The sequence below is a fragment of the Astatotilapia calliptera genome, chromosome 8 (assembly GCF_964374335.1).
Source record: "Astatotilapia calliptera chromosome 8, fAstCal68.1, whole genome shotgun sequence".
Classification (NCBI taxonomy): Eukaryota; Metazoa; Chordata; class Actinopteri; order Cichliformes; family Cichlidae; genus Astatotilapia; species Astatotilapia calliptera.
Window position 1 is genome coordinate 11,021,894 of NC_137429.1, and position 24,570 is coordinate 11,046,463.

Sequence of the window (24,570 nt, forward strand, 5' to 3'; positions counted from 1 at the left end):
ATACTTGCTCTGCCTTTCCGGAAAACCTGGATCTGGACCTGGATAATCAGAAAAGTCCACAAGCCTTGAGCCCCTTCATATAGGACTTTTTTATTTCTACAGAATGACAGAAGAAAGTATGCACCTACCCATGATGAGAGGCTCATGGTAGTGCATGACCGGTGTCCCCCTTATGTCAGTTAACTTCATGCTTCTGCAAAAGAAAATACTTCCTGCTTCAAATTGCACACAACAAGGTGTGTGGATTTCTTTTCAATAACTGTACCATAATTTCTGAAAAAAAAAAAAAACATCAATGAAACTGCTTTTTCAGATGTACATTCCTGGACAATGCTGTTAAGTCAGGTTGGTAAAATGTCCCTTTAAAACACCCTCTGGCATGTTAAGAACTGAAATGTTACGTGAAAATAAGAAAGTAAAGTTCAGTTAGATGAGAGGTTCAAAATAAGTTTACACTCCTCTTTCACAGAACAGGCAAATAAACATTTATTTTCTTCCATCTGCTGAAGCAGCAGTTGTTTTTCTTAATGGGTCACTGTAATTGGCAGCGGTCAGGGAGCGAGCCCTGCTTCGTGGTGTGTGGTTTAGTTACTGACGTCTTGAGACCGATGGAGGCATTGGCAGCTGTGGGCTCGAGGATGCTGCTTCTGCTGACGGGGGCCTCTGTTCATCTCCTCTTCACCCTACACAGTTCTGCTCCACAGGGACAGTGCTACTGGGACAAATGGCCACCTGGGATTTGAGCACTTAATGAAGCACACCTTTTTTCGCCGCTCTTCTCCTCAGTCAACCTCTTTTTCCTAAGGCCAACGATCCCCGCACCTCACATCTGGCCTGGCAGCTAAGTAGATCTGTTGGGGGAATTTAGGGAATGAGAGAATTGCCTTTTTGGAAAACATGTCTCACATGACCAGAGCCACAAAGCCTACATGCATGCGAACTCATGCCTTTTTATTTGCCCTCTTGACAGCATAGCCATTAGCTGCCTGGTGGCGATTTTCACTTGTCAAGTGTTATGAGATATCCTTCAGAACTCATGGCCAGTTTGCAAATTTCTCTGCATTACTGAGATAGGGTTTGTGAGGAGAGTGCAGCTCTCCTAATGACTTCCTTCCATCTAACTTTTCTCCCTCCTGTCGCCTTGGATCCATTCATATTTTGCACTTATGCAACCAGCTCTCATGCTGAACTGGGAGGTCGTGCAGTCAGACGAGCGGTTGTTACTTCGATGTGAGGAGAGCATTTAAGCGTTTGTCTCTTCGCAGCGCTTTAGTGTATGATTGACTCTGGTCTTAAGATGATGGCCTGGCACAACCATTTACCTTCTTAACTTGCTCAAGTCATGGACTAAGACTTTCTGTTTCTTTTTGTTTGTCTCCTTAAATATAATAAGCGCATGCAAGTGTTTCAAAGACATAGAGACATCTTTATTGCTGTGAGGTGCTTATAGTAATGATTATGCTGATGACTGCAATGCTCAATGACTCTTAAGGTTTTTTCCTCCTCCCCGACACACAACTTTCTTCACTTTTTCTAACTGTAAAACCCTTACACTTACCGTCCCCACTATTCACACAGAAACCTCCTTTATCAAGGCCACTCAAATTAGCCACGCCTGTTCGATGAAAGCACAACCACTGCTGGACTCATCGCAGGGCCGAGGCATAAATCATTCCCCCGGAGCAGGAGCCTGTGGCAGGCCTGGACACACATCCACCAGCCGAGATTTACACTGCACATCGGAGCATAGCTTCGCAATCTTGATCCTCTCCACCAGGTCATCTTCAAATTGGTTATTGATCTTCCAATCACAAAATGAATCATACGTTGCCAACACTGTTTAGGTGCTACGTTTACAGTAGCCTGGCTTGGATAATGTGCAGTCTGGGGATGGATTATAGTTTAGAAACCATGAGAAAACAAGTACCTGGGCTGAACAGAGTAAATAGGAAAATAAGTTAGAGGCAGTGTGCTTTGAGATGAATGGGTGTCATGCTGTCATCCAACAGAGCCTCATTATAACATTATCACAACAGCTGAAGAAACTGTTGACAGTTGCTGAAGTGAAGAGCTTGAAGTTAGCCGCTCTACTACAGTGAAATTCAAGTGTGTGATAAAGACTGGAGTCATTTCAACATTTTCATTCAGTAATAATTATTGCTGTTATTCTGCAGTCTGTCAGAAAATATGAATAGTTAGTTCTTTATTTGATGGAAACAAATCCTTCGCCTAGCTTTTAATGTTGTCTTTCCTTCTCTGAAAAAGCTGCTTAATCTAAGCTGAAATGCACCAGGTTTGGAAATTACTGTGAATGATCCTCTCACATCTACATTAAATGGGACCGGTACTGTGGAAGTAGTTCATTTCAGCTCTTGGCACATACTGTTCTGTGACATATTATTTAATGGGACCTCACTTCTCACCCAATTAGGCTTCAAGAACATGTCTAAATGTAGCTCCTGCCCTGGGATCAGCTTCCCCATAAATGCCAGTATGGCCATTATCAGTATACCTTTGTGAGGGAAAACAGACAGCTAACTATAAACCCAGCCTTAATTGAAATATTGTAAGAATGGCAGTGGTAATGTCTTTGAATTCCCTCATAAATGTCAATATTTGAGACACAAGACAATAGGACATTTCTTTCCTGTCCCATTTTGGAGGGAAAATGTCAAGCTCATTTTCATTTTCAAAGCAGGCTGCATGAGTACTTGGGTTTCTGAATTACCTGATGATAATATTAACAGTGAAAGGACAGGTTCAGAGTAACTAATTAGCTGCTGAATGGAGTCATGTAATCTTGTAGCTTTTTTTAAAAAATATACATGTTGCATATGTCCAATTACTGATCCTCATTATGAGCACAGTACACCGGGATTAGTGATTATAACAGTTGCATGATTTGTGATCCTCAGTGCTTCTGCACTCTTAAAGAAGTAATATTTGAAAATACTTTCTCAGTTTTCAAGAACTCTTCTCCTACTTTGCCTTCGTGTTTCTCTGTTACAGAGAGTTGCTTTTCATTTCTCTTGTACTCTGCCAAGCACACGAGCAGGAAAGAGGATATGTGAATGGACAGCTCTGCTCTACTCTCCCTCTCTAGTCGATAGCAGCTAGCAAGCAAGGTCCTGACTCTGTCGGCAGTGTGGCAGAGGCTTATTAGTGGTAATGTTCTCCCATCATCCATCTCCAGGTGGGCTTCCGCCATTGATCTCACCGCCAAGTCTTGTCACAGGCTGCTCCTCATGAAGTGAAAGCGCTGGTTGCCATCAGCACTCACTTTTCACAACCAATCGTAGTGTTCTGTCAATAGACCTTTGAGCTGGACAGCCAATATTGGACCTTTGAGCTGTTTGTCCCTTATTGTGGAGCTAAATTCAGCCAATAAACAGCTCAGAGTTTATTGAAAGCAAGCATATAGGCATAATGCCATATAGCGTTTAGGTTGAAGAATTTACACCTGCATTCTCACTCAGTTAATTCATGACGTCATGTCAACAAACATAACGGGAAAAAAAGTTATTGCATTAGTTGGCGTCCTGAGCTCTTTACAAACAATGCTTATTCTTTAAGCACTTTATTTGTCAAGCCACTGCTTTGGCCTGTCAGATGCAAGTACAAATTCCTGTTTAATCACTCTGTGTAAACAGTACATTTGTAGGATTATTGTAAGTGGTGCATTCATCAGACTGGGAGTGCGCGTGTGAATGTTAGACACAACAAGTGCTTGCATGAATCTCTTTGAGATTCAGAGTAGAAACGCACTGCCAAATTACAAGTCCATTTACCATTAGTAGGAACTGGGTGATGTCAGATAGCGGACTGTTTTTAAGCCTTGTGCTGGTCAGTGGCATTTTAGTGTGCATCACTTTTTAGACCATCATGAGGGTTACATCCATCTGTATCCATATTTTATACACTGCTCAAAAAAATTAAAGAAACACATCAGATTTCAATGTAAAAAAGAAAAAAAGATAATAGATGTCTATACTAAAATGCATTCGGAATGAAAGATTGTTTGTTTGAAATGAAAATTATCAAAATACAGAGGGCTGAATTTAAAGACGTGGCAAGCTAGTTCATTTTGGTAAAATTTAATTCCAGCAACTCAAAATAGTGCTCAGTAGTTTGTATACATGTGCTTGTATGCATTCCCTCCATGCATCATATCCCCACACCATCACAAACTCACCACCATTCTGGTCATGCTGAACGACGTTACAGGCAACATTACGTTCTCCAGTCTCTGTCACGTCTGTAACATTTTTGAAAAACACAGGGTGCCGATGGACTTGCTAATTTGGGTATTCTATAGCAAATGCCAAGGCCAGGCTTAATGGTAACAGGCAGTGAGCACAGGGCCCACTAGACACTGGGCTCAGGCTCTCAGGCCCCCATGAAGTCATTAACACCAAAGCAGGTGAAACGTATTAACAACCCCCTCTGCTACTTAACTGGCCAGATCAATATCCCAGAAAATGAATTGACTTGATGTTATACTCTGATTAAAAAAGTCTTCCTTTAATTATTTTGATCAGTGTAAATACAATATGTGTGAAAAGGTTGCTCTCTCACAGCAAGAGAGAATTTCCTGTATCCCTGTCTCTGGTTCTCTCTGGGAATGTGAGCGGGAATGGTTTGCTGTCGCTTTGTGTTAACCCTGAATTGGACTGACAACCTTTCCTTGGTGTATCCTGCCTCTCACCCTGTGACAGCTGGGATAGGGTCCAGTTTCCCCCTTGACCATAAAATAGGGCGACCGTGGTTCAGGGGGTTGGGAAGCTAATCTTCTAACCGGAAGGTTGCCAGTTCGATCCCCAGCTCTGTCTGTCTTGGTCGTTGTGTCCTTGGGCAAGACACTTCACCTACTGGTGATGGCCAGAGGGACCGATGGCGCGATATGGCAGCCTCGCTTCTGTCAGTCAGTTCTGTCAGCTGTGGCTACTCCACCAGTGAATGAATAGTGGAATTGTAAAGTGTTTTGATATATAAATATAAATGCAATCCATTATAAAAATGATAAGTTGGGTGGATTGTTGAAGAAGACTTGTTAAGAACTCCTGAGACCAAATTGAAACTCCTATCTGTGGAAGAAGCAGACCCAAAAAGACATGGGAGCTCAGCTCTGCCCGTTTCTCTGGTGGGTGCCACTTAGACTAAAAGCCCCTCAGTGGTTTGGCACAGTTTGTACTGCAGATGATCATCATCTCAGGCTGCAGGAGGTCAGTCAAATGGAAACTCAGATACTGGCTGTCATTAAAATAAATAAATAAATAAAATAAACCAGAAAACACTTCTCCTTCCCTTAGCAAGATAGAAGACACGGACCGATTAGTTCTATAGTGTTACTACCAATAGTAGTATTTGCTAGATGTAAATACTTCAAGATAGAAGTTGCTTGCAACTAATTTATTTCTTCAGCTGATCCATGATATAGAATATTTGCTTGACTAAAGTAAAGGCAGCATCAGAAAATCCCACATTAACCTGGAGGCATTTGAGGCACAAGAGTGTATCCTGTATTCCTGGGTGCTTTGATTCAATTAAACATTTTTCACTGTTTCACTGAATACAGAGATGATGATTTGCATTATTGTGGAACTGGACAGCTATGAGTGTGCTACCACTGACACATTGAGCTGTTTCATCCACATGAGTCCACATTTTTCTTTAGCCTAATTTTTAGTCCAGATTTAATTGGACCAGTTCATGGAAGCTTTGCTAAATGGGCACTTGGTCGACCTGGTTCAGTGGTTTAACCAATGGAGAATTAAATGTGTCTCTCTCCCTAAAGACCTCATCTGATGCCAATGAAATTAGGCCATCTGTTGAGAACGTGTGACTCAAGTGGCAATGCTGCAAACAGAAAACCCCATGCAAATGAGTCCAGTTACATACAGCTGTAATTGAGACTAATCATCATTGTTAGGGTTTTCTTTAAAGCTATGTTAGCTTTGCACTAACAGAAATTAAAGTAAGCTCATTTGTATTTGTCTGTCTGACATTCTACTTCAAGATGAGGCTGTTTTGCTCAACTGTTAAGACTACTGGACCTGAAACCATTCACAGCATCTGAACAGTAATAGTTAGTTATCTGATATTTAATTATTAGACTGTCTAGTGCCAGGCATTTTGGTTGTTGATTAAACAGATTTTATTGCATGTTTGGAAGATTGAAAAAGCTACAGCTGCATCAGTAATCGAGATGATCAATTAATGTTATAGCAATTCGTGACATACTTATTGGATTTTAGGGCTCAGTTTCCGAGTTTGCAGTGTGGTCACATTAACAGAAAAGAAATGAGGGGGAGGGCAGGTATGGATGACAGTATCCATTCCCAGTTACAGCAGCATAGCAACATATTAACTGTGCAAAGTAAATGTTTAAATTAGCAGTTCAAGAATATGTTAAACGATACCCCATTTAAACAATTCTGTGAATTTCAAGGCTTTTCTCTTTTAATTGAGGTTCTCCAGTCATGTGAAAAAGGAAATTTACTGTATTACTGCATCCATAGGAGTTAAGAAGGTAAGTAGCAGCCAGGCATTGCTAATCAAATGCAGTTGTTTAATAGATCATTGGAAGGAGTGACCACCTCTAAAAGCAAAAAAGTCGAAGTTGACATTTTGCAAATCTGGGGCATTCAGCTGTATTTTAACCCAATGACAGCAAATTCAACTTAAAGTCAAACCATGCATTTCTCAGTGAAACTGCAAAAAACCCAAGAGCTACATATCATACTCTACAGTCCTTACATTTTAAATTGGGTGACAGTACAATAAAAAAACAAAAAAAAAACAATGCCAGGATAATGACTCTTCTATCTAAAAAGGCAGCATGGCTTCGGTTTGCAAAGCTGCATGCAACAAGCCATAAGACTTCTGGAGCAATGTCCTTTGGACAAATCAGACCAAAATGAAGAAACACAAACACAGAACTTTAGCACAAACACCTCATACCAACTGTCAACACGGTGGTGGAAGGGTGAGGATTTTGGGTTTGTTTACAGCCACAGGAGCTGAGCACCTTGCAGTCATTGACCATGAGCTCCACTGTTCACAAATTATACAAATGTGAGACCATCTGTCAGCTAAAACTTTGGCAAACTGGGAAATGATCCCACCATAGCAGCTAATCTATAACAGAATGCTTGAAAATGAAAAGAATCAAGGTGTTGTAATGGCCCACTCAAAGTCCAGACCTCAAGCTCATTGAAATGCTGTGGTAGCTTTGCATAAACAAATGCCCGCAAACCTTAATGAACTCAAGCAACGTTGTGAACTAGTGTAGGTCAAAATTCCTCCACAGTGATGTGAGAGACTGAAAAAGTCATGCAGAAAATAACAGACTGCATGCACTGATTAGCCAGTGAGTGGTGACACTCGATGAGTCATGAGCGTCTCCTTCACAAAAATCAAAACCGCCATAAAACCTGATTAATTAGCAAGACACGGCATCAAATTTCTAAGAAAAAAAAAAAATAAAACACTGACGCGATTTTAGTTTTAAGTTATTTTTATTTATGGAATAGTTTCCAGTTTTACTACATGACAGTTTTATTACAGCTTTTACGTGTATTTTCTTCTGTGAACAAAATATTGCTACTGCCTTTCAAAATAAATTAGCATTTTGTTTTCCTTGTCAAAATAAAGAAGACTGGACTTTTCACTGCACTTCATAAAACACCATGTCTGATCTGCCAGAGACATGTTACACATTAATTACTTTTATAAAAATGTTATCATGGATGAGTGTAACATTAATTAAACAGGCTGCTTTGCTACAAATATATTATTTTACATGTATCACCCAGATTAGACAGCAAACACCAAGAGGAAACACATCAAATTAACATCAAAGCTTTGAACATCAATAGATTATAACAATTTATTGAAATTATTGAAAACAGCTTGCATGACTTTAGTTTTAAGGCATTTTTTAAATTCTCTTTAACAATATTTCACTATATTATAAGACTTTCCACACAGACATATAAAAATACAGCTATTATTCTAAGAATAAACATGGATGTGTCACCTAGTAATTTTTCTGGTCATAGTTTTGGAAATTGTGACATTCACTTTGGCTGATGATACACAGATACATATCCTATGTGTCATTTGCACACAACTAATATTCTCACACACCGCACCACTAATTAACCATGGATTTGCTTCGTTGTAACACAAGCCACCACACGAGATTAAAAAAAACCACTCACAATTTATATGTGTAGACAAATCTACATCCCAGTTTTAGTGAACATTTAAATGCTATAACATCATGCATGATGTAGATCACCGGAATTAACTGAAATCGTACTCTGTTTTATTCTGAATATTAAAAATGGTCACTGTAGTTAATTTAAAATTACACAAGCTCCATGCATTTAATGAGCTGTTTTGGCAAATTGCACATATACCCTTGATTTTGTGTTATTGCACAGAGAACCTACAGTGTAGCTAACATCAACTTCCTTCTACCTCCAAGTGCAAATAAAAAGCACTTACATAAGTGAACACAGTGGTATGCCTCAGTCATTAGTGGACTGTATCTTGCTTATAATGCGGCACTGTTTATAACACTTTACACATAATATAACTATTGCTATTAAATACAGTACATACATTATAGCTAGACAACTTTGAATGTGCCACTGAAACCATATCACATAACTCACTTACAGCCACTTTTCTATGTTTGAAGGTATTCACACACACGTTGACATAAACATCTTAAAGTTCATCATCACACAGACTTCACATTTGCACAGCCTCTTTGGCAACCTGATGGCATCAGAAGAATAAAAAAACTAACTTTAGAACATTTAAATCTTACAGCACACAACAAGTGAGGTTTGCAGAATCACATTTACAGGATGTTATGATTGTTATAAGTGACTTTTTTTTAGTGTTGGTATTTTTTTTTGCCATGTAAAGTATGTTACTAGTCTAAAATATACACTAGGATCATTCGGCTGAATCTCTCACTGACTGAGGAATTGACCCTCAGATCAGTGCTACAAAGCGGACATGGCTTTAGTTTCCTAAAGGCAGCAGACCAGTTAATGTCAGTCTACCAAGTCAAGCAGGATCAGTGCTGGACCAAAATCGTTCTGTTGTCCACACAGATCCAAGAGAAAACTTTTTGTTTCTTCTTTTAGTTTTCATACATATATATATATATATATATATATATATATATATATATATATATATATATATATATATATATATATATATATATATATATATAATTTTTTTTAAATGTACATGTTTTATATACAGTTACATGTGAACTTTAAGGCTTTAAATTTTGTTATGAAAGTAACACTATTGCACAGACACATAGAGTGGAGCAGCTGAGTGGGCGTACTCCCTCAGTATGGCTTACTTCCCTGATTTATGAGGCTGGCTGGCTCCCTGGCTGGAGACAGCAAGTTTGCTAGCTGTAGCATTGCTTCTATTGCACAAGTCCCTGATTTCCAGCAGGCCCTCGTTCAAGGCTTTAACGAAAACGACCGAGCTAGTCTCTGTGTTGTCCCAGAAACTAGAAATGCAGAAGATGATGTAGTCTGACTGTGGGTTGTAACAGGCGCCATAACCGTTGGGCACTACTGGGCCATAGCAGCAGAACATTTCCACAGTGGTAGGAACCTGGAGTCAAGACCACATAATTATAATCATCATCATAATAATACTACATTTTATTTATAGGTGCCTTTTAAAACACTAAAGGACACAGTTGAAGACATCATAGAAAGGTAAGAAGCAGATTCCTAAAATTAATGTGATATTTTACAGGAAGCCAGTGAAGCTGCCAAAGGACGGGAATAGACCTGATTAATTTGCTACTGTGGGGTGAAAATGTTCTGAGGGAAGCAAAAGCTAAATCTAAAGATGGTCTAACAGAATAAACTCACTATCAGGGGACGTCAGATTCAGGTGAAGTCTAGCAAAGAAACAAAAACAAAAAAAAAATGTTTTGGTTGGATAAACAACATCATCATCGTCATCTTCCTTTTCTTCTTCTTTAAGCTGTTAGTGGATCATCTACCATCTCACTAAAAACACCATAGCAGGCCTTATTACCGTCTTGTAAACCTTCCCTTTCACTGTTGCTGCTATCTGCACCCACCCATCTTGCATACATCCCTTCTCTATCTCTTTTGTGGGCTGTCCATTGGTTTGGAGGGTTGACCATATAGGTATTTAAACTCGTCTACCTTAACTATGTCTCCTTGCAGCCTCACTGATACACCTGTCTCCGTCTCATTCACAAACATCTGCTTCTTTTCCTTTTCATTCCTATTCTCAAGCGCATACCTTCACCTCTCCAGGCTCTCTTCCACCTGCTCCCTGCTCACACTACACATCACAATGTTGTCTGCGAATATTATAGTCCATGGACACTCCTGCCTGACCTCATCTGTCAACCTGTCCATCACCACTGCAAACAAGAAGGGGCTCTCTCTTATTAACCTAGCTTCAACAACTCTTGCCCATTTATTTATGGTGTTGTTCATCAGCTTTATCCCTCTGTAGTTATTATAGATGTCCACATAATGCTTGTTTTTGAAAACTACTACCAGTACACTTGTTCTCCATTCATCAGACGTCATCTCAGTCTCTAAGGTTGTGACAAACGATGTGGTGAAAAAGTCCACTGCCCTCTCTCCTCCGCATCTCCTTAAACCTAATATCTTTAATTAGGCTTCTGCAGTTTGGAAATTGGCACGTGCACATTTGCAGACTCCATTACTGCTTTAAAATAATTACTTTATGGTTTAGTGATTCTCTTTAAGAGGTCTCTTCATTGTTCTTGATTGTCTTTGTTGGTTATAGAGTGTGGTACTGAATGAAAATTTGCCCTTAAAAAACTCCACAGCGGCTTAACTTGAATTAAATGCACACGAGTATCCTCAAATTGCAGAAAACACAATAGCAGATTTATTTGTGCTTTACAGGTATATTAACACATCATTTTTTTCTTTTTCATTCTTAGTTTGTGGAAAAGCAGAGAAACATCTGTATTTCTCTTTTTGTCTCCATGGAACATCTGGTGTTTCATCTGTCCCGATAAAGGGAAACGTATAACTTGAAGAGTGTAGGTTCTGCAGAGGATTTGTATTTCTGGTATCAATTATATATATATTTTAATAGCATATGATTATGTAGTACCTGACTGGTAGAGAGGATGAAGTGGTTACTGGCCAGATATGTCTCATCACAAAAGATTTCTGGCTTTTCCATGTTGAGCTCCTTTGCGATCCTCAGAAGTCCAAGGAGGTGATTGTCTATCGCCATTCCTGTAATCGCCTGAAAGACATATTTTTGACAATTTAAGGGTTTTATGAATAGTTACTTTTCCACATCCATTCACTAAAACGGACTTCTTTATCCCAGAAATGTGGCTCACTGTTCTTTGAAATACAGCTGAGCCACAACCAGAGCCTCATCAAAGCTTTCACCAGCCTCTTACTGTCATTTTTGGGGCAAAACCAAAAAAAAAAAGAATTTTGGAAGTAAAACTTGTTCTAAATTTTGTTTTACCAAAAATTAGATGAGGAGATTAATGTAGAATTTCCATCTGTGCATTATAGATATCGAATCTAGAATCTACCAGTACTTTTAAAGCTAATTACATAGCATGCTTTATTGCACATGTCGACCATTTCTTGGCTGGTGTGGTGAGAACTTTGGATTAATACTCACTGCAATTGTATAACTTGTCTGGGCTTTAATTGCATCCCCCAGTCGCTTCATCTTTTCTGAGTCCTGTCAGAGAAGAAAAGTCATTCAATGAAAAAAAAATTAGACACAGGACATTTGTTGCATCGAGACAGCAGCAAAGCCAGCCATTTTTCATAGATCCGCTAAATCTTCAGGGGGATCATCTGGTTGACTGACTTTTCCTTGCCAAGGTTGCCAGTCGCACCTGTTTCATAAGTGAGGCGCGATGAGCAGTAAAGTGGGAGTTAGTAATTAAAGCGGAAGTAAGAAAAATGACTCACAGAGAACGCTCCCCTCTCATCTGCCATAGACTTTACAAAGGCCAGGGCCTCGGCGGTCGCTGAGCGAATGTTATCTACGCGACCTTCTTGGAAACGCCGAATTGATGCACTCTCGTAAGTGGACACGAGCCTTCCAGTGCATCTAAGTGCAGGGCAGACATGATTTGAAATTGCACCTTGATGGCAAACAGTTCAATTAGAGATATGCTTATGATATCACACATTGAATATTTGTTACTTGAAAAATGCAAGCTGCAAGGCAACTTGTATGAAGGCATCTGGACTCATCTTCTGCTGCTTGATAAATTCTTTCCCATAATCTTTGAATTTGAAAACATTCATGTCAAGATTATTCACCAGCCTGAAGAAGAAAACAGTAGATTTTTGTGACTTCCAGTCTCAAAAAAATCTGTACTTATTTATAATTGTAGTTGTGTGTTTGTGCTAGTCTTGCCTCTGCAATCTCTCTGCAGATGCTGCTAAGAGTCCTTGGATATGTGGGTTACATTTCCAGCGTAGCCTCCTTGGAGGAGGAAGCTCTCTATAGCTGGAGGACTTGACCATCTTGGAAGGACTTTCCATTCTGTTCAGAACAACAACACGTTTCTTTCAGACACTTCTGGCCTCATCAGCATTCATTTAGATGACCATATTCAGTGTGCAGCCTGTCTTGCTACAGTGGGCTAACTTACATATATTTCATTATGTATTCACAGCACTGCACCAGAACGATCCCTTCAAATGGTGAATGCTCACACACCACTCCACATATCCCATCCATGCCTACAACAAACTGAGAAAATGGGGATTAAATGATTATCCAAATTTTACAGTCATGGAAAACTTAAGCACCTGCAATATCGTCTTACCTGCATTGACTTGTCATACCAGCGGTTTGCACCGTTCTTTTCATGTCCTCCACCATGTAGCATCAACAGGGCCCTGTTGGTGTCACTGGGTTGCAGGCCGCTGGGCTCATCCAGACACACCACACAGATGCAGCTCTCAATCAGTGCCAGAGAGTCCCTGTTGATCTGATCTGGACAGATGAAAGAAGGAAACCCATGTCCTGGATTTGCTTTTTCTAAAAAAATTTGATTAAAATGTTAAATTGAGTAAGAATGAAGTTGTGGTAAGACCTTTTATTAGTGCCTCTCTAGCTTGCGCCCATTCTGTCCTTCCATCAGATGTCAAGATGCCAAAAGGGGGGAGCTTCTCCTCAGCGTTTTCAGACATTTTCACAATCTTCTCCAGCTGGGATAAGATCTCCTCCTCACTGAGCTGCTTGCTGTTTGCGACTACATCCAACACGAAAAACTAGTGAGAAAAATAAATTACAGCAATCACAAGTCTCTCAACTGTTCCATCAAGTACAGCTTCACCAGGGTGATTCAACTCGACAAGAGAATATTTAAGTTAAAATATTTCCTTGCATGCTAATTGCGCTTTATAGCTAACCTTACGGCTACTGTTTGAACAGCTGAGATAATAACGACATTAGTAATAATGACAGGGACTGAGAAGGGCCAATTACCTGCTTCTCTTCCACGATCAGTTTAACATGCGACTCAAGGAAGCTCTCAGACAAAGTGGCCGATTTAATCTGCAGTAATTAAGTTAACTCGCTGTATCTCCATAGGGACGGGCCCTTAGAGGCTACAGATTGATGGCTCCCAGAATCATTTCCAGGGGAGAGTTCCTGAGTTTTTCCATGTTAATTTGCAGTCTCATTCTTAACCTTCATAAAAATCAATATATTAGCCATGGGCTATAGATGCTGCAGATGTTGGTGGCATGTGTTTGAATGTGGATCGGTGACTTTGATGTGACTCTGAGATGAGATGATAATGAGTACAGGCTGTTTTGTACAGGGGATTGTGTTAGATGATAGGTAAGGAAAAGACCACACACACACATAGAAGCCCGTTCAGCTATCTTGGTGAAGACCTTCATTGACATAATGGTTTCCCTAGCCCCTTACCCTAACCATAACCATTAAAAATGAATTCCTAACCCTTACCCTTACCCTAAACCTAACCATAACCTAATTGTAACCCTGAAACTAACACCACATTTTGAGCCTCAAAAAGGCCTTCAAACTTGTGAGGACCGGTGAGTGTGTCCTCACAAGTGACTGTTGGTTCTCACAAGCATAGTAGAATGCAGATTTCGGTCCTCACAAAGATAGCTAGACAGGAACACACACACACACACACACACACACACACACACACACACACACTTGTTTTAATATCTTAGTGAGGACATCTAATTAACATAATGTTTTCCCTAGCCGCTTATCCTAAACCTCACCATCAAAATTGAATGCCTAAACCTAACTATAACCTAATTGTAACCCTGACACTAAAACCACATCTTGAGTCTCAAAAATGCCTTTAAACTCGTGGGGACGGCTATTTTGTCCCCTTAAGAGACTGTTGGTCCCCACAAGTATAGTAGCACAAGTATAGTAGCAACTATAGTTTTTGGTCCTCACGAAAATATCTAAACACGCGCGCGCACGCACACACACACACACACACACACACACACACACACACACACACACACACACACACACACACACACACATAATTCTTACCTGCTTTATTTTAAAGCTGGGTTAAAAGCTGGGTTTAAAATAAAGCAGTTAAACTATAAAAGTCAAGTAGGAGAGCCTTATTGGGGATTTAAATGACTTCTGTCACCTGGCTCCTCCTGTGAAACTATAGCTTACCTTACAGCTACATGCTGTCTATTATGACAATTCCTTTTTAGTACTTCCTGGTCCGTCTTGTCCCAGTATGAAATTTTGGCCAGTTTAAATATTCAAATAGACACAGTCAGCCACAGATAGTCACACTTTCATAGCAGGTGCTGCTTTTTGAGAAAGAACTGACTCCCCTGTTACAGCAGAATTAAAATTAGTCAAATAACTAACAGGTCTAATTCTGTTCTATCTGTCCTTCATGCAAAAGGTCTATAAGACAGAGGTGGGACCAAGTCATTGTTTTGCAAGTCTCAAGTAAGTCTCAAGTCTTTATCCTCAAGTCTCAAGTCAAGTCTCAAGTAATGTCAGGCAAGTCAGAGTCGAGTCTCAAGTCACTGGTGTAAAAGTCCGAGTCAAGTCACAAGTCTGAAATTTTGAATTTCAAGTCCTTTCGAGTCTTTAAAAAAAAAAACGAAAAAAGAATGTTGCAGTTATGCTAAATGTAAATATTAGACCATGTAATTTTAAAATCTGTGTTTTTCTCAACACATGACAAAATAGTGAACTTAGAAAATATACACAAATTGTGAAATTGCACCTCTTTAAAATGCAGCTCAATTAAACCTAGCTCCAAGAATAATTTTCACCGACAGTTCTGAGATAAGCTGCATGTTATTCTTGGATGCGGTTGTAGGACCAGCTTTAAAATTGCATGACAAAAATATCATACACATTAAAAAGAACTGCATCACCAACGTAGCCTGGACAACATTTGCTAGTTAGATGAAGTCAGCTATCTCATCTTAGCATATTTATATGCATATTTATAATCATACGGTTCTTGGAGTGAGTGCACACACTCATGAAGTTTAGTAACTTCCGGTCACTGCAACAAGCCCAGGTACAGTTTACCGACGGATGGGTGCAGGACCTTGAAATGCACCGTGTAGAAAGTAAAGACCATCGTACGTATCATAAGTTTACCAGTCTCACAAATCGTCGTCATAAATACACATTCCTTAACCGTTTATTAATATAACCTTTGAGCTCAACGGTAATTAATTAGCAGTGGAAATAATTTCTGGTAGCATCACAGAAATGTAGCAGTGACAACAATACTGTATGCTGTAATCGTACTGGGCAATTAGTGATACAAAAAACCTGTTTTATCCTGTGAATAAAAGTATATGTTTTTGTTAATGTACCATAATAACAGAAGCGAAACACAATATTGTGTCAGGATAATTCACTATTTATGCACAATAAACAAAGGAGCATAGCGCGACAATTTCTGTTCAGCGCCAGACTTGCTTGTAACCTATATCACCAATTACGTTAAGAAAAATGACGTATTAACTACTAAAAAATACTGACCTTCGTGTAAATGCTTGGAGCAGACTAACCTGTGAGCTGGAGTGTTCTGGGACGTTATATTTGATCTTTGAATGGCTGCAATCCAGTCGCGTCTTTGTTACTTCGGAAACATGGCTCGAACAATTTCTCTTCAACGACGTAATCCGATAACAACCGATCTCTTTACCCGTCGGCTTCCCGTGGCTGTCATGCGACCGGCTATTGCAGTTAATAATACAACAGCTTCTTGACTTGACATTTTTGTGTTTCTTTTTATCGCTGTGTGACTGATTTCAATTGAAAGCCTGCGTGCGCTACTACCGCTTGCCACGAGTTCCCAGAATCCTTTGCGGTTCTACCCGTGAATGACGTCACATTTTCAATCTCTATATAATATGCATGTTAAATTTTATATTTTGGGTAAAATATCAAGTCTTTTCAAGTAAACCGGTTCAAGTCCAATTCAAGTCCCAAGTTATTGGTGTAAAAGTCCAAGTCAAGTCACAAGTCTTACAACATTTTTTCAAGTCAAGTCTAAAGTCATAAAATTAATGACTCGAGTCTGACTCGAGTCCAAGTCATGTGACTCGAGTCCACACCTCTGCTATAAGATGATCCTCAGGAGGTGCAGTAGTGGGTACATTGGGTAAGTTTCTCAGATTCCTTTCAATAATGACTTTACTTACAATTATTATTTTTCTTAGCTTTTTTTCTGTATTTGAGAGGGGTGTAGAAAAGGTTTCTTTATTTACTGTTACCACAGGGAAAAAAAGGTATAATTATATTCACTCAAGTAAAGGTGCTTAGACTAGTCCTTACTTTAAAATCTGACTTGAGCATCTCTGCTACATAGAAACTGACTTGTATGTCACTCTATATGTATTCTCTCAAATGGACAGAAAACACTCTTTAATCAGCAGTATTACTGAGTGTGAGAAGTCTCCTCAACGGCCAGTGTCCTGACCTGATTCTTGCATGCCACAATCATGTGCTCCAGTGCTGAGGATGCTGCCTTCATCTGGACCTTCAGCGTGTCTGTCTTTAACCCCGGATAGCGGTAGGAGGTGAAGAGGCGATAGTACTGCTCCATGCACATAGGCATGACAGCTAGCTGGCCTCGAGTGAAATCCACTGGCAGCGATCGCCTGAGAGACATTTTTACACACACCAGATCACCTATGAAAAGACTTGTGATTCATTATTATATAATTTTGGTTTTAATCTTCAATCCACATAGCTTGCAGGTTGAACTTACGTATCGATGAGAGCCTTGTATTCCAAAACTCCACTGATGAGACGGGCGGCAAATCTTAAAAGAGCAAGAAGGAGGGTGACATTTGAAAGTGGTATTGTTGTGAAACACCAAAGTTATACAGCAGAATGGCTTGTGATTGTAATTACATATACTCCCATCTCTCAAAGAACTAACAGTAATCACATTATGGTGAATTACTGGGATACAGTGTGAGAGTTGCGTGTGTTCATCTGCGAGAGGGAGAGAGCCGGTCTGTATGTGTGAGTGGGTGAGTGGGCAAAGAGGGAAAACGCAGCGGCTTGTCAGGTCTCATGTTGTATATCATTTGTCTTGGTGTTATTACGTTCAAAGCCAGATCAATACAAAGGAGGCAGCCTCAGTGCACCACACCCCTAAATGAGGCCTGACTAAGAGTCTCCGTGGAGAGCTTGGCCCTGTCACTCCCAATCTAATAAGTGGCCGTGTCAGTAGATTACCAGCTGCTTGGGGTGCTCTGGAAATATTCACTTAGTGGCTGTGCAAGCTGACAAAAGCTAATGTTGAGCTACAGGGCTGGATGGACTGGTGTAATTTCTGGCAGACCACAGCTCATTTAATAACGGTCAAAGATTCTTTCCATGACTGTAAAATTCAGATAATAATCTGAGTCTGCATCTATACAAAAGAACATAAAAATCTGTCAGCAGCTAAAGAGCTGATTATGTGTTTGCGCAGTATTGTGTGCAACATTCAGCATGTGGCCTTTTTTTCCTTTGGTACAGAACTTACAGCGCACACTCACTTTATGCTCAGTCATTGTGTGACATATTAAGTGAGTTACTTTGTAGTTCTCCCACATTTGCTTGCAGCTTGACAGAGAATATTGGTTTTAAGGATAGATGATCAGAGAATAACAGTAATAATAAGTAAAAGAATATTTTCAGCACATTTACATACATTTAAAACAACTATTTAAAGGTTCCAGCTTGTGTTTTCTGGATCATATAGAAAAATAAACTCATGATTTCGGATGGTTTTCAAATTTTAAAAAAATCTGTTATTTAAGACAGTAATTGAAAGGTAGATTCACTGTTAATAAAAGAAAGCTATATTTATTTTTGTTCTGACTTATTGTGACTTTTCCCCTCTGGATAAATATGCTTCTTTGTCATTCATTCCCTTGATAGACACCTAGAAAGACAACTTACAGAGAATCAAACTAAATTTGGATGTTTATCTGACTCAAATATCACCTGCTAAAGAATTTAAATACCGAAATGGAAACATCTGCATCTTCGATTTTGATTAGTTTGACCTTTTATTCTAAAAAAAACTTTGGTTTTACAACCTCCAAAGGAAGGGTGAATAAAAAAAAGTCATCATAGCAGAAGTCCAGAACATACCTGAGGGCGTCTTTATGATCTTTAAACATCTGCTTAGGAAACACCATGGCAGGACTGGAGTTGACTGGCAGGGCCAACCTGTTGTTCAGGTACATGTCCTCCAGCCAGTAGTCATAGACCTAAATGTGAACACAGGGACAGTTTTTGAGAAATGTTGCTTTGTTAAATGTGTTTGGACTCAAGTTATTACTTTCAGAGTTGAGACCTGTGCAGTGAAGTAAAAAGCCATTACAGTGTATCACTGCCAGATGAAAAGGAGAGTGGGAGAGTGGTGCTAGTGTGAGAGTGGGAGTGTGATAGATTTCACTGAGCTGGATGTCTAGTGGACTGACCGATCACCCAGACAAAGCACAAGCGGAGACAGGGATAAATGTTTATCACGGAGTTTAAGACTTTTTTAACTAATTTTTTATCCTAAATAAAATAATTTACAGCTGATTTCAGCAATTCAACTATCTAACAAACAGTGCAAAAATACATGCAGGTATTTATATAGTCATAAAGTCAAAACAATACAGAAGCTCCTTATTGATAGAAGTAGGATGCACACTGTAATTTTTCCTGTTCATGCACATAAACAACTTTTCATCTGTTAGGTCTGTGTTTACCCAGTTTGCCATCTTGTCCCTCCTCTCTAAAAGATTCTTCTGGAGAGTCTCTCCCACGCCCCCAGGAGCCCCAAACTTCTCCACGATGGCCCTTGTTTTCTTAAACTGCTCCTCCTTCGCCAGGTGTTGAACGCACTTCAAGTAAGTGTCAAGGGTTTGTTTCAGCAGGGGAACGGGGACCTTTGGCAGCACCTGATATCACAAAAAACATCACACGAAGAGTAATGGAAGGAAAGCAACTGTCAGCATTTTAATGGGATTCAGTGTTCATTAGCTAAAGCAGTCGTTTATTATTAGAACCTAAGTTAATAATGCATTTTAACTGCTTCAAGGCCAATTTGAGAATAAACTACACAGTCTCCTGTGCATTGCAAATTACCCATGAGGTAAGTTCAAATTGATAATATTATCTGTGTGATGTTTGGTCATTTGCATGCTGTTGGTAAGCCAAGATTATAATATGGAGACGTGCAGTGCAAATGCAGAACAATGTATCTGCAAATTCTTGGAAATCTTTAGATATTTTCAGAAGGTCCTTAATTGGTATTTAGAAAATAAATAAATAAATAAATAAATAAATAAATAAATAAATAAATAAATAAATAAATAAATTTAATTAAGCACTGGTTTGACCCTGTAAACGCAGCATTGTCTCTGTTATATTATAGTCTGCTGCATCATTTTGATCAAATTTCTGCACAAAATTAATGTGTGCTATAGTGTCTTGAACATACTTTCTATGTTCACGAATGAGGGGTTTTTTTTGCCCCTAGCGGCCAGTTAGGCAAATGAAGCTGGCGCTTTCCGTGGTGCTGAAAGCCAGTACCCTTACTTTGCCAACTTAGGCACCACGGGCGGCGCTCGGCACAAAAAAAGTAAAGCTGACTTAAAGAAGCAGCGGTGTGTGTTCATACTTGGCTGTCTCGGTCTCTCGCCGTCCCTCTCTCCAAGATTGGCATGATTAGTCCAGTCTCGACCAGTGAATATAACTCGGAATCTCCCCCCACCCTTAATAGGGTCTGGCTTCAGCCGTTCCTGCATGAAGCGTGTTCAAGGAGAGAAAAGAAGCAAAAAATAAATAAAAATTAGGCCTGTTGATAAAATGTAACTACACATTTGTGTGCTGTCTGAAAGTGAGCCAGCAGGCTTCCATTTTTGATCAAGTTACAGCCTAACGCAATTTACTTCTTGTGCTTGCATTCCAGCTGCGCCTCCTGACTCACTGCAGACAGATAAACATTTTAAAAAGCCCTTTCCTATTTCCTTCCCTTCAAAAAATCCAAAACAAAATAAAGAGGTTTTTCTTTTACATCAATTTTAATATTAAAAGTGCTAAAATCCTAAAGAGACACAATGAAGAGGAGCATCATTAGATGCAAGTCCTTTTAGTGGAAAACAAGTGGACTGATTAACTAAAACTTAACTTGAGCAAAACTGTAAAGTAAAGAAATCTCCCCCCGCTGTGCGCCAAACAGGCTCAGAAATATGATGATGATGGTAACTTTTGAAATGAACACCAAGTCTCCGTTTGTTACAGTTTATCAGAGCCTTACCCGATCAGCGAAGCGATCAAAAGGTCAGAGAAGTGTGTGAAAGTTGGCATCACCTCCCACGTCCAAGCGGTGAAAGCCCATGTTAGAGGAAAACTCCGTTTAGACGCTGGACTGCTCCCCTGTCCCCACGCGTCGCCATACGGCTGTGGCTCCACATTAAAGCACGCCTTGGAAAAGATGCTGAAGGTGTTTGCGTTTACCTACCCCCTTGAGGCAAGAAACTCCTCCCATCGAAATCTATTCGCGGAACATATTATCTGACAGCTTGCTTCCCCCCTCCCGCCCACACCCTATAAAATTTTTAATATATATCAAAAACTGACCGAGCGTCTGGTTGTCATTCAGGTGTCCTGTGATCACCCTGCGGGGTCCACAGTTTTGTTTTTTTGTTTTTTAGATTTAAATGCTAAGCTTGTCTCATGGTCTCGGGTTTGACAACGTGGTGAGGTTATAACCGAGAACTAAATCAGTTTATGCGTGTTACACTTGAATTTGTTCGATTTTTGTTTACGCACTGTGACTAATGTGCGCCTCCTGTGTCAGCAAGCAAAAATTCAAAAATAAAGATTTTTTCCTGATCGTTTAAAAAAAAAAAGTAATGAAATCAAATAACACTTCTCTTGTGTTTTTATGTTTGCAGGAGGGCTGATGCGGACTTTTAGCCACTTTTATCGTCTACAGTTCCTATATTAATATCGAAACAAATCCGGCATTTATGTTGTTTTATTCATTTGAAATTAAAATTATGAAAATGAAATCACCACCGTCACACTGATCCAAACAGAGATTTATTAAAACCACAATTATTCAATTAATACACATTAGTTCATCTTAAGGGGACTGACATCATTAGCTACGTCTTGACAAAATGTTTCGTACACACACACCCGCGCTCAACGGCATACACACTTTGTAGAGATCCACGGATATATATATTTTTTTTATTTGAACAATTTACATTGTGCGTGTATCCACATATGTACAAAATCCATTTATTATGATACATTTAATTTCAAACAAAATAAATAAATAAAACAAAGAGGCCTACTTATTAAAATCCACAATTTTAACAACAAAACAGAAAGAGGCCTTTGATGTGCAAGTGAAAAAAGTTTCCTCCGAGACTAAAAATATAGGCTATTTTGAGAAGGGGAGAAATGTGCTGCTTACAGTTGGTCCCATATAATTTTGTACGCACATTATATCTATTTATATAGTTTGTATATATAATACTGAATAGTACACACAAATTCAACGGCAGCTGAAAGATCTCTCACAAAACTCGAGTTATACATCCTTGACAAACGCTACATAGACTTGTTTGTTGACACAATGAAACCACAGTCAGAAAAAAGATGAAAGAAAACTTTGAAAAACGAGTCACACAGTTGTGACGTTGGTGACTAGGTGTTTATATTGCACATCGGTACTTACATAAAATTTTAAATCACTACATTGTAATTTGTCTGCCTCACAAATCTCACAAATGTTTTGATTTGTCGGTCGGATTGTAACCGGTCTAAGTGCACTCCGGGCCGGAGGACTCTTCTGACAAGGACCGCTGTCCTCTGAAAGGGTCAAACCCATTCTCATCTACCGACAGGCAATTCCCTGCCGAACTGTAGCCCTTCTTCTTCGCTCTCCTCTCCTCCATCTTGATTGTGTCGTACAGCCCCTGCGGAGCTTCGTCTAGCAGGTTATCTCTCTCTGAGTAGGACGGTTTCATTTGGCACACGTTGCGCAGCAGCAGCAGGGCTGGTGCGTAAAGCACATTGACAAGACCCATACCAAGATTAAGTTGTACAAAACCGAGACTGTGCACTATCTGCCCGGCTACTATGGGACCCATAGCATAAGCGACAGAGTAGGAAATATCTGCAATAGCATAAACACTACCATACACAGAAACATGACGCACATCAACTAAAAATGCAAGTGTGGGCAGCAGGGCAGTGTCTACCAGCGCTATGCCAAAACAGATGCCGCACAGCGGGGCGATAAGCTGCCCAAAAGTTTTGCATGCGGGAACTGTGCAGGAGCTCGCCCCTATGATAACCATGCCCACAGCTCCGTAAAACCACTGCAAATTTGGATGTTGTGCTGCCAATTTAACCGTTATGTAAACACCGAGAACGTGAGGGAAGAAGGCTGGGAGCCAGGTGAGCCCCATTTCCCACTGAGATGAGTGCATGGTGGTTTCCATCCAGTTGGCTATAGTTGGCTCTAGAAAGGCAAGGGGGATGTTACACACTGTCAGTGCCCCGGCCACCACAGCTATGTAGGGATCAATCATGAGTCTGTATATGGGGGTGCCGACTGGCATGTTCTCTCTAGTCCTGTTAGAGAATGGCTTGATCACGGTCAGTAGCATTAAGCCATCCGCCAGGCAAATGCAGGCGAGCACGATGAACGGCACTCGTTTGCCGACAAACTCGTACAGGACGCCCCCGAAGGGAGGCGCCACCAGACTCCCGAAAGAGATGAACGCCAGAGCAATGCCGAGCGCCCTGCTTCTCTCTCCCTCCTCCGTGTATTTGTCAGCTATCATTGCGATTCCAGAGGTGTCTGCGAAAGCAGAACCGAGACCCTGCAAACTTCTGGCCATAAAGAGAGTCGCGTAATTCTCCCCGAAAGCGAAGATGCAGGTAGAGATAAACATGACAGTCAGTCCAATTAAAAGTGGAATGTCATAGCCCACCCGGTCTATGAAAGTTCCCGACAGGGGGTTAACTAAGAGCTGGAGGATGGCTTTTGATGCAAAAAGTATTCCTATCTGGATATCTAAATTGTCCTTGTTGCTTTTGTCCTGGCTTGTGCTGTTTGCCGAAGTGTTGGAGTGCATCACAACGTGGACGTGTTCTGACTGCTCAAGCTCCAGATCAGCAAGATAGTCTGGAATAATTGGCACGATTACCATGTAGAGCATATTGTCCAACAGGAGAGCCACGCAAACAATCACCAGTATGATCCGTCTTTGCTGGTGAGGATCCCGCATCGCGGTGCCTAACTGCTTGGTTCTTTCACCCATCTCGGACAGTTTTACAGCGGCTGATTTGGCCAGCCCCGAAGAGCCTCCTTCTCCATCCATGGTGTGCTTTTCTTTAAAAAAAAAAAGGATTTTCGATTCAAAACTGTATTTGTGCTTCTTCCGTCTGATGCCGATCTTTTTAACACCTCGGATGACTCATTGGTGCTTTCTTTACACTGAAGTAACGCTCTCCGTCCTCACCTCGCCTGTGCGTAAAGGGAGAGGCGCAGATGAACTTGGTTGCCTCATCTGTGAAGATGGTTTTCTTCAGCTTTCTCCTCTTGTCCTCGGCTCAGCCACGTCCGATGATGTTTCATGATCTCCCGAGAAGTGACGTGGTGAAATCGTAGATTTTCTGCACCTTGCAGAGGTTTCAGCTTCTATTCTTACATATCAAAGTTTTTGTTTGGAGCGATTTTGATAATTATTTGCACAACAGAGAACACTCAATCTCGCTTATCTCTGTTGTCATACCTCCTATCACCTGTGGCACTTTTGCGCTCTGCTCCGAGACCACGAGTGACTCCGTGGCCATTGGTGCACATTAACCCGCAGGTTCGGCGCTATTTTAGTCCCTTTTTTTGTCTCCTCTTTTCAGCAAGTGCTATGACGCATCACCAGCTTGCCCCCAAGTGGATCCCTTCTCCACTTGTCTCTTTTATGTTAA

At 40.3% G+C, this 24,570-nt stretch overlaps 2 protein-coding genes across 2 annotated transcripts; both read right to left on the reverse strand.

Moving 5' to 3' along the window:
- Nucleotides 1-9,357: 9,357 nt before the first annotated feature.
- On the reverse strand, nucleotides 9,358-21,103 carry chatb (choline O-acetyltransferase b). Its single transcript, XM_026178472.2, has 15 exons — nucleotides 20,876-21,103; nucleotides 20,237-20,357; nucleotides 19,323-19,514; nucleotides 18,715-18,833; nucleotides 17,333-17,386; nucleotides 17,042-17,222; nucleotides 13,154-13,331; nucleotides 12,884-13,053; nucleotides 12,707-12,807; nucleotides 12,469-12,597; nucleotides 12,253-12,375; nucleotides 12,015-12,156; nucleotides 11,716-11,778; nucleotides 11,182-11,319; nucleotides 9,358-9,657 (listed from the first exon to the last, which is right to left on the reverse strand). Exons 2-15 carry the CDS (start codon nucleotides 20,279-20,281, stop codon nucleotides 9,391-9,393), a joined length of 1,902 nt encoding a protein of 633 aa, XP_026034257.2. The 5' UTR covers nucleotides 20,282-20,357; nucleotides 20,876-21,103; the 3' UTR covers nucleotides 9,358-9,390.
- A 541-nt stretch (nucleotides 21,104-21,644) lies between these two features.
- On the reverse strand, nucleotides 21,645-24,539 carry slc18a3b (solute carrier family 18 member 3b). The gene has a single exon (XM_026177628.2). The coding sequence runs from the start codon at nucleotides 23,961-23,963 to the stop codon at nucleotides 22,395-22,397; it is 1,569 nt and encodes a 522-aa protein (XP_026033413.1). The 5' UTR covers nucleotides 23,964-24,539; the 3' UTR covers nucleotides 21,645-22,394.
- Between the last annotated feature and the right edge of the window lie 31 nt (nucleotides 24,540-24,570).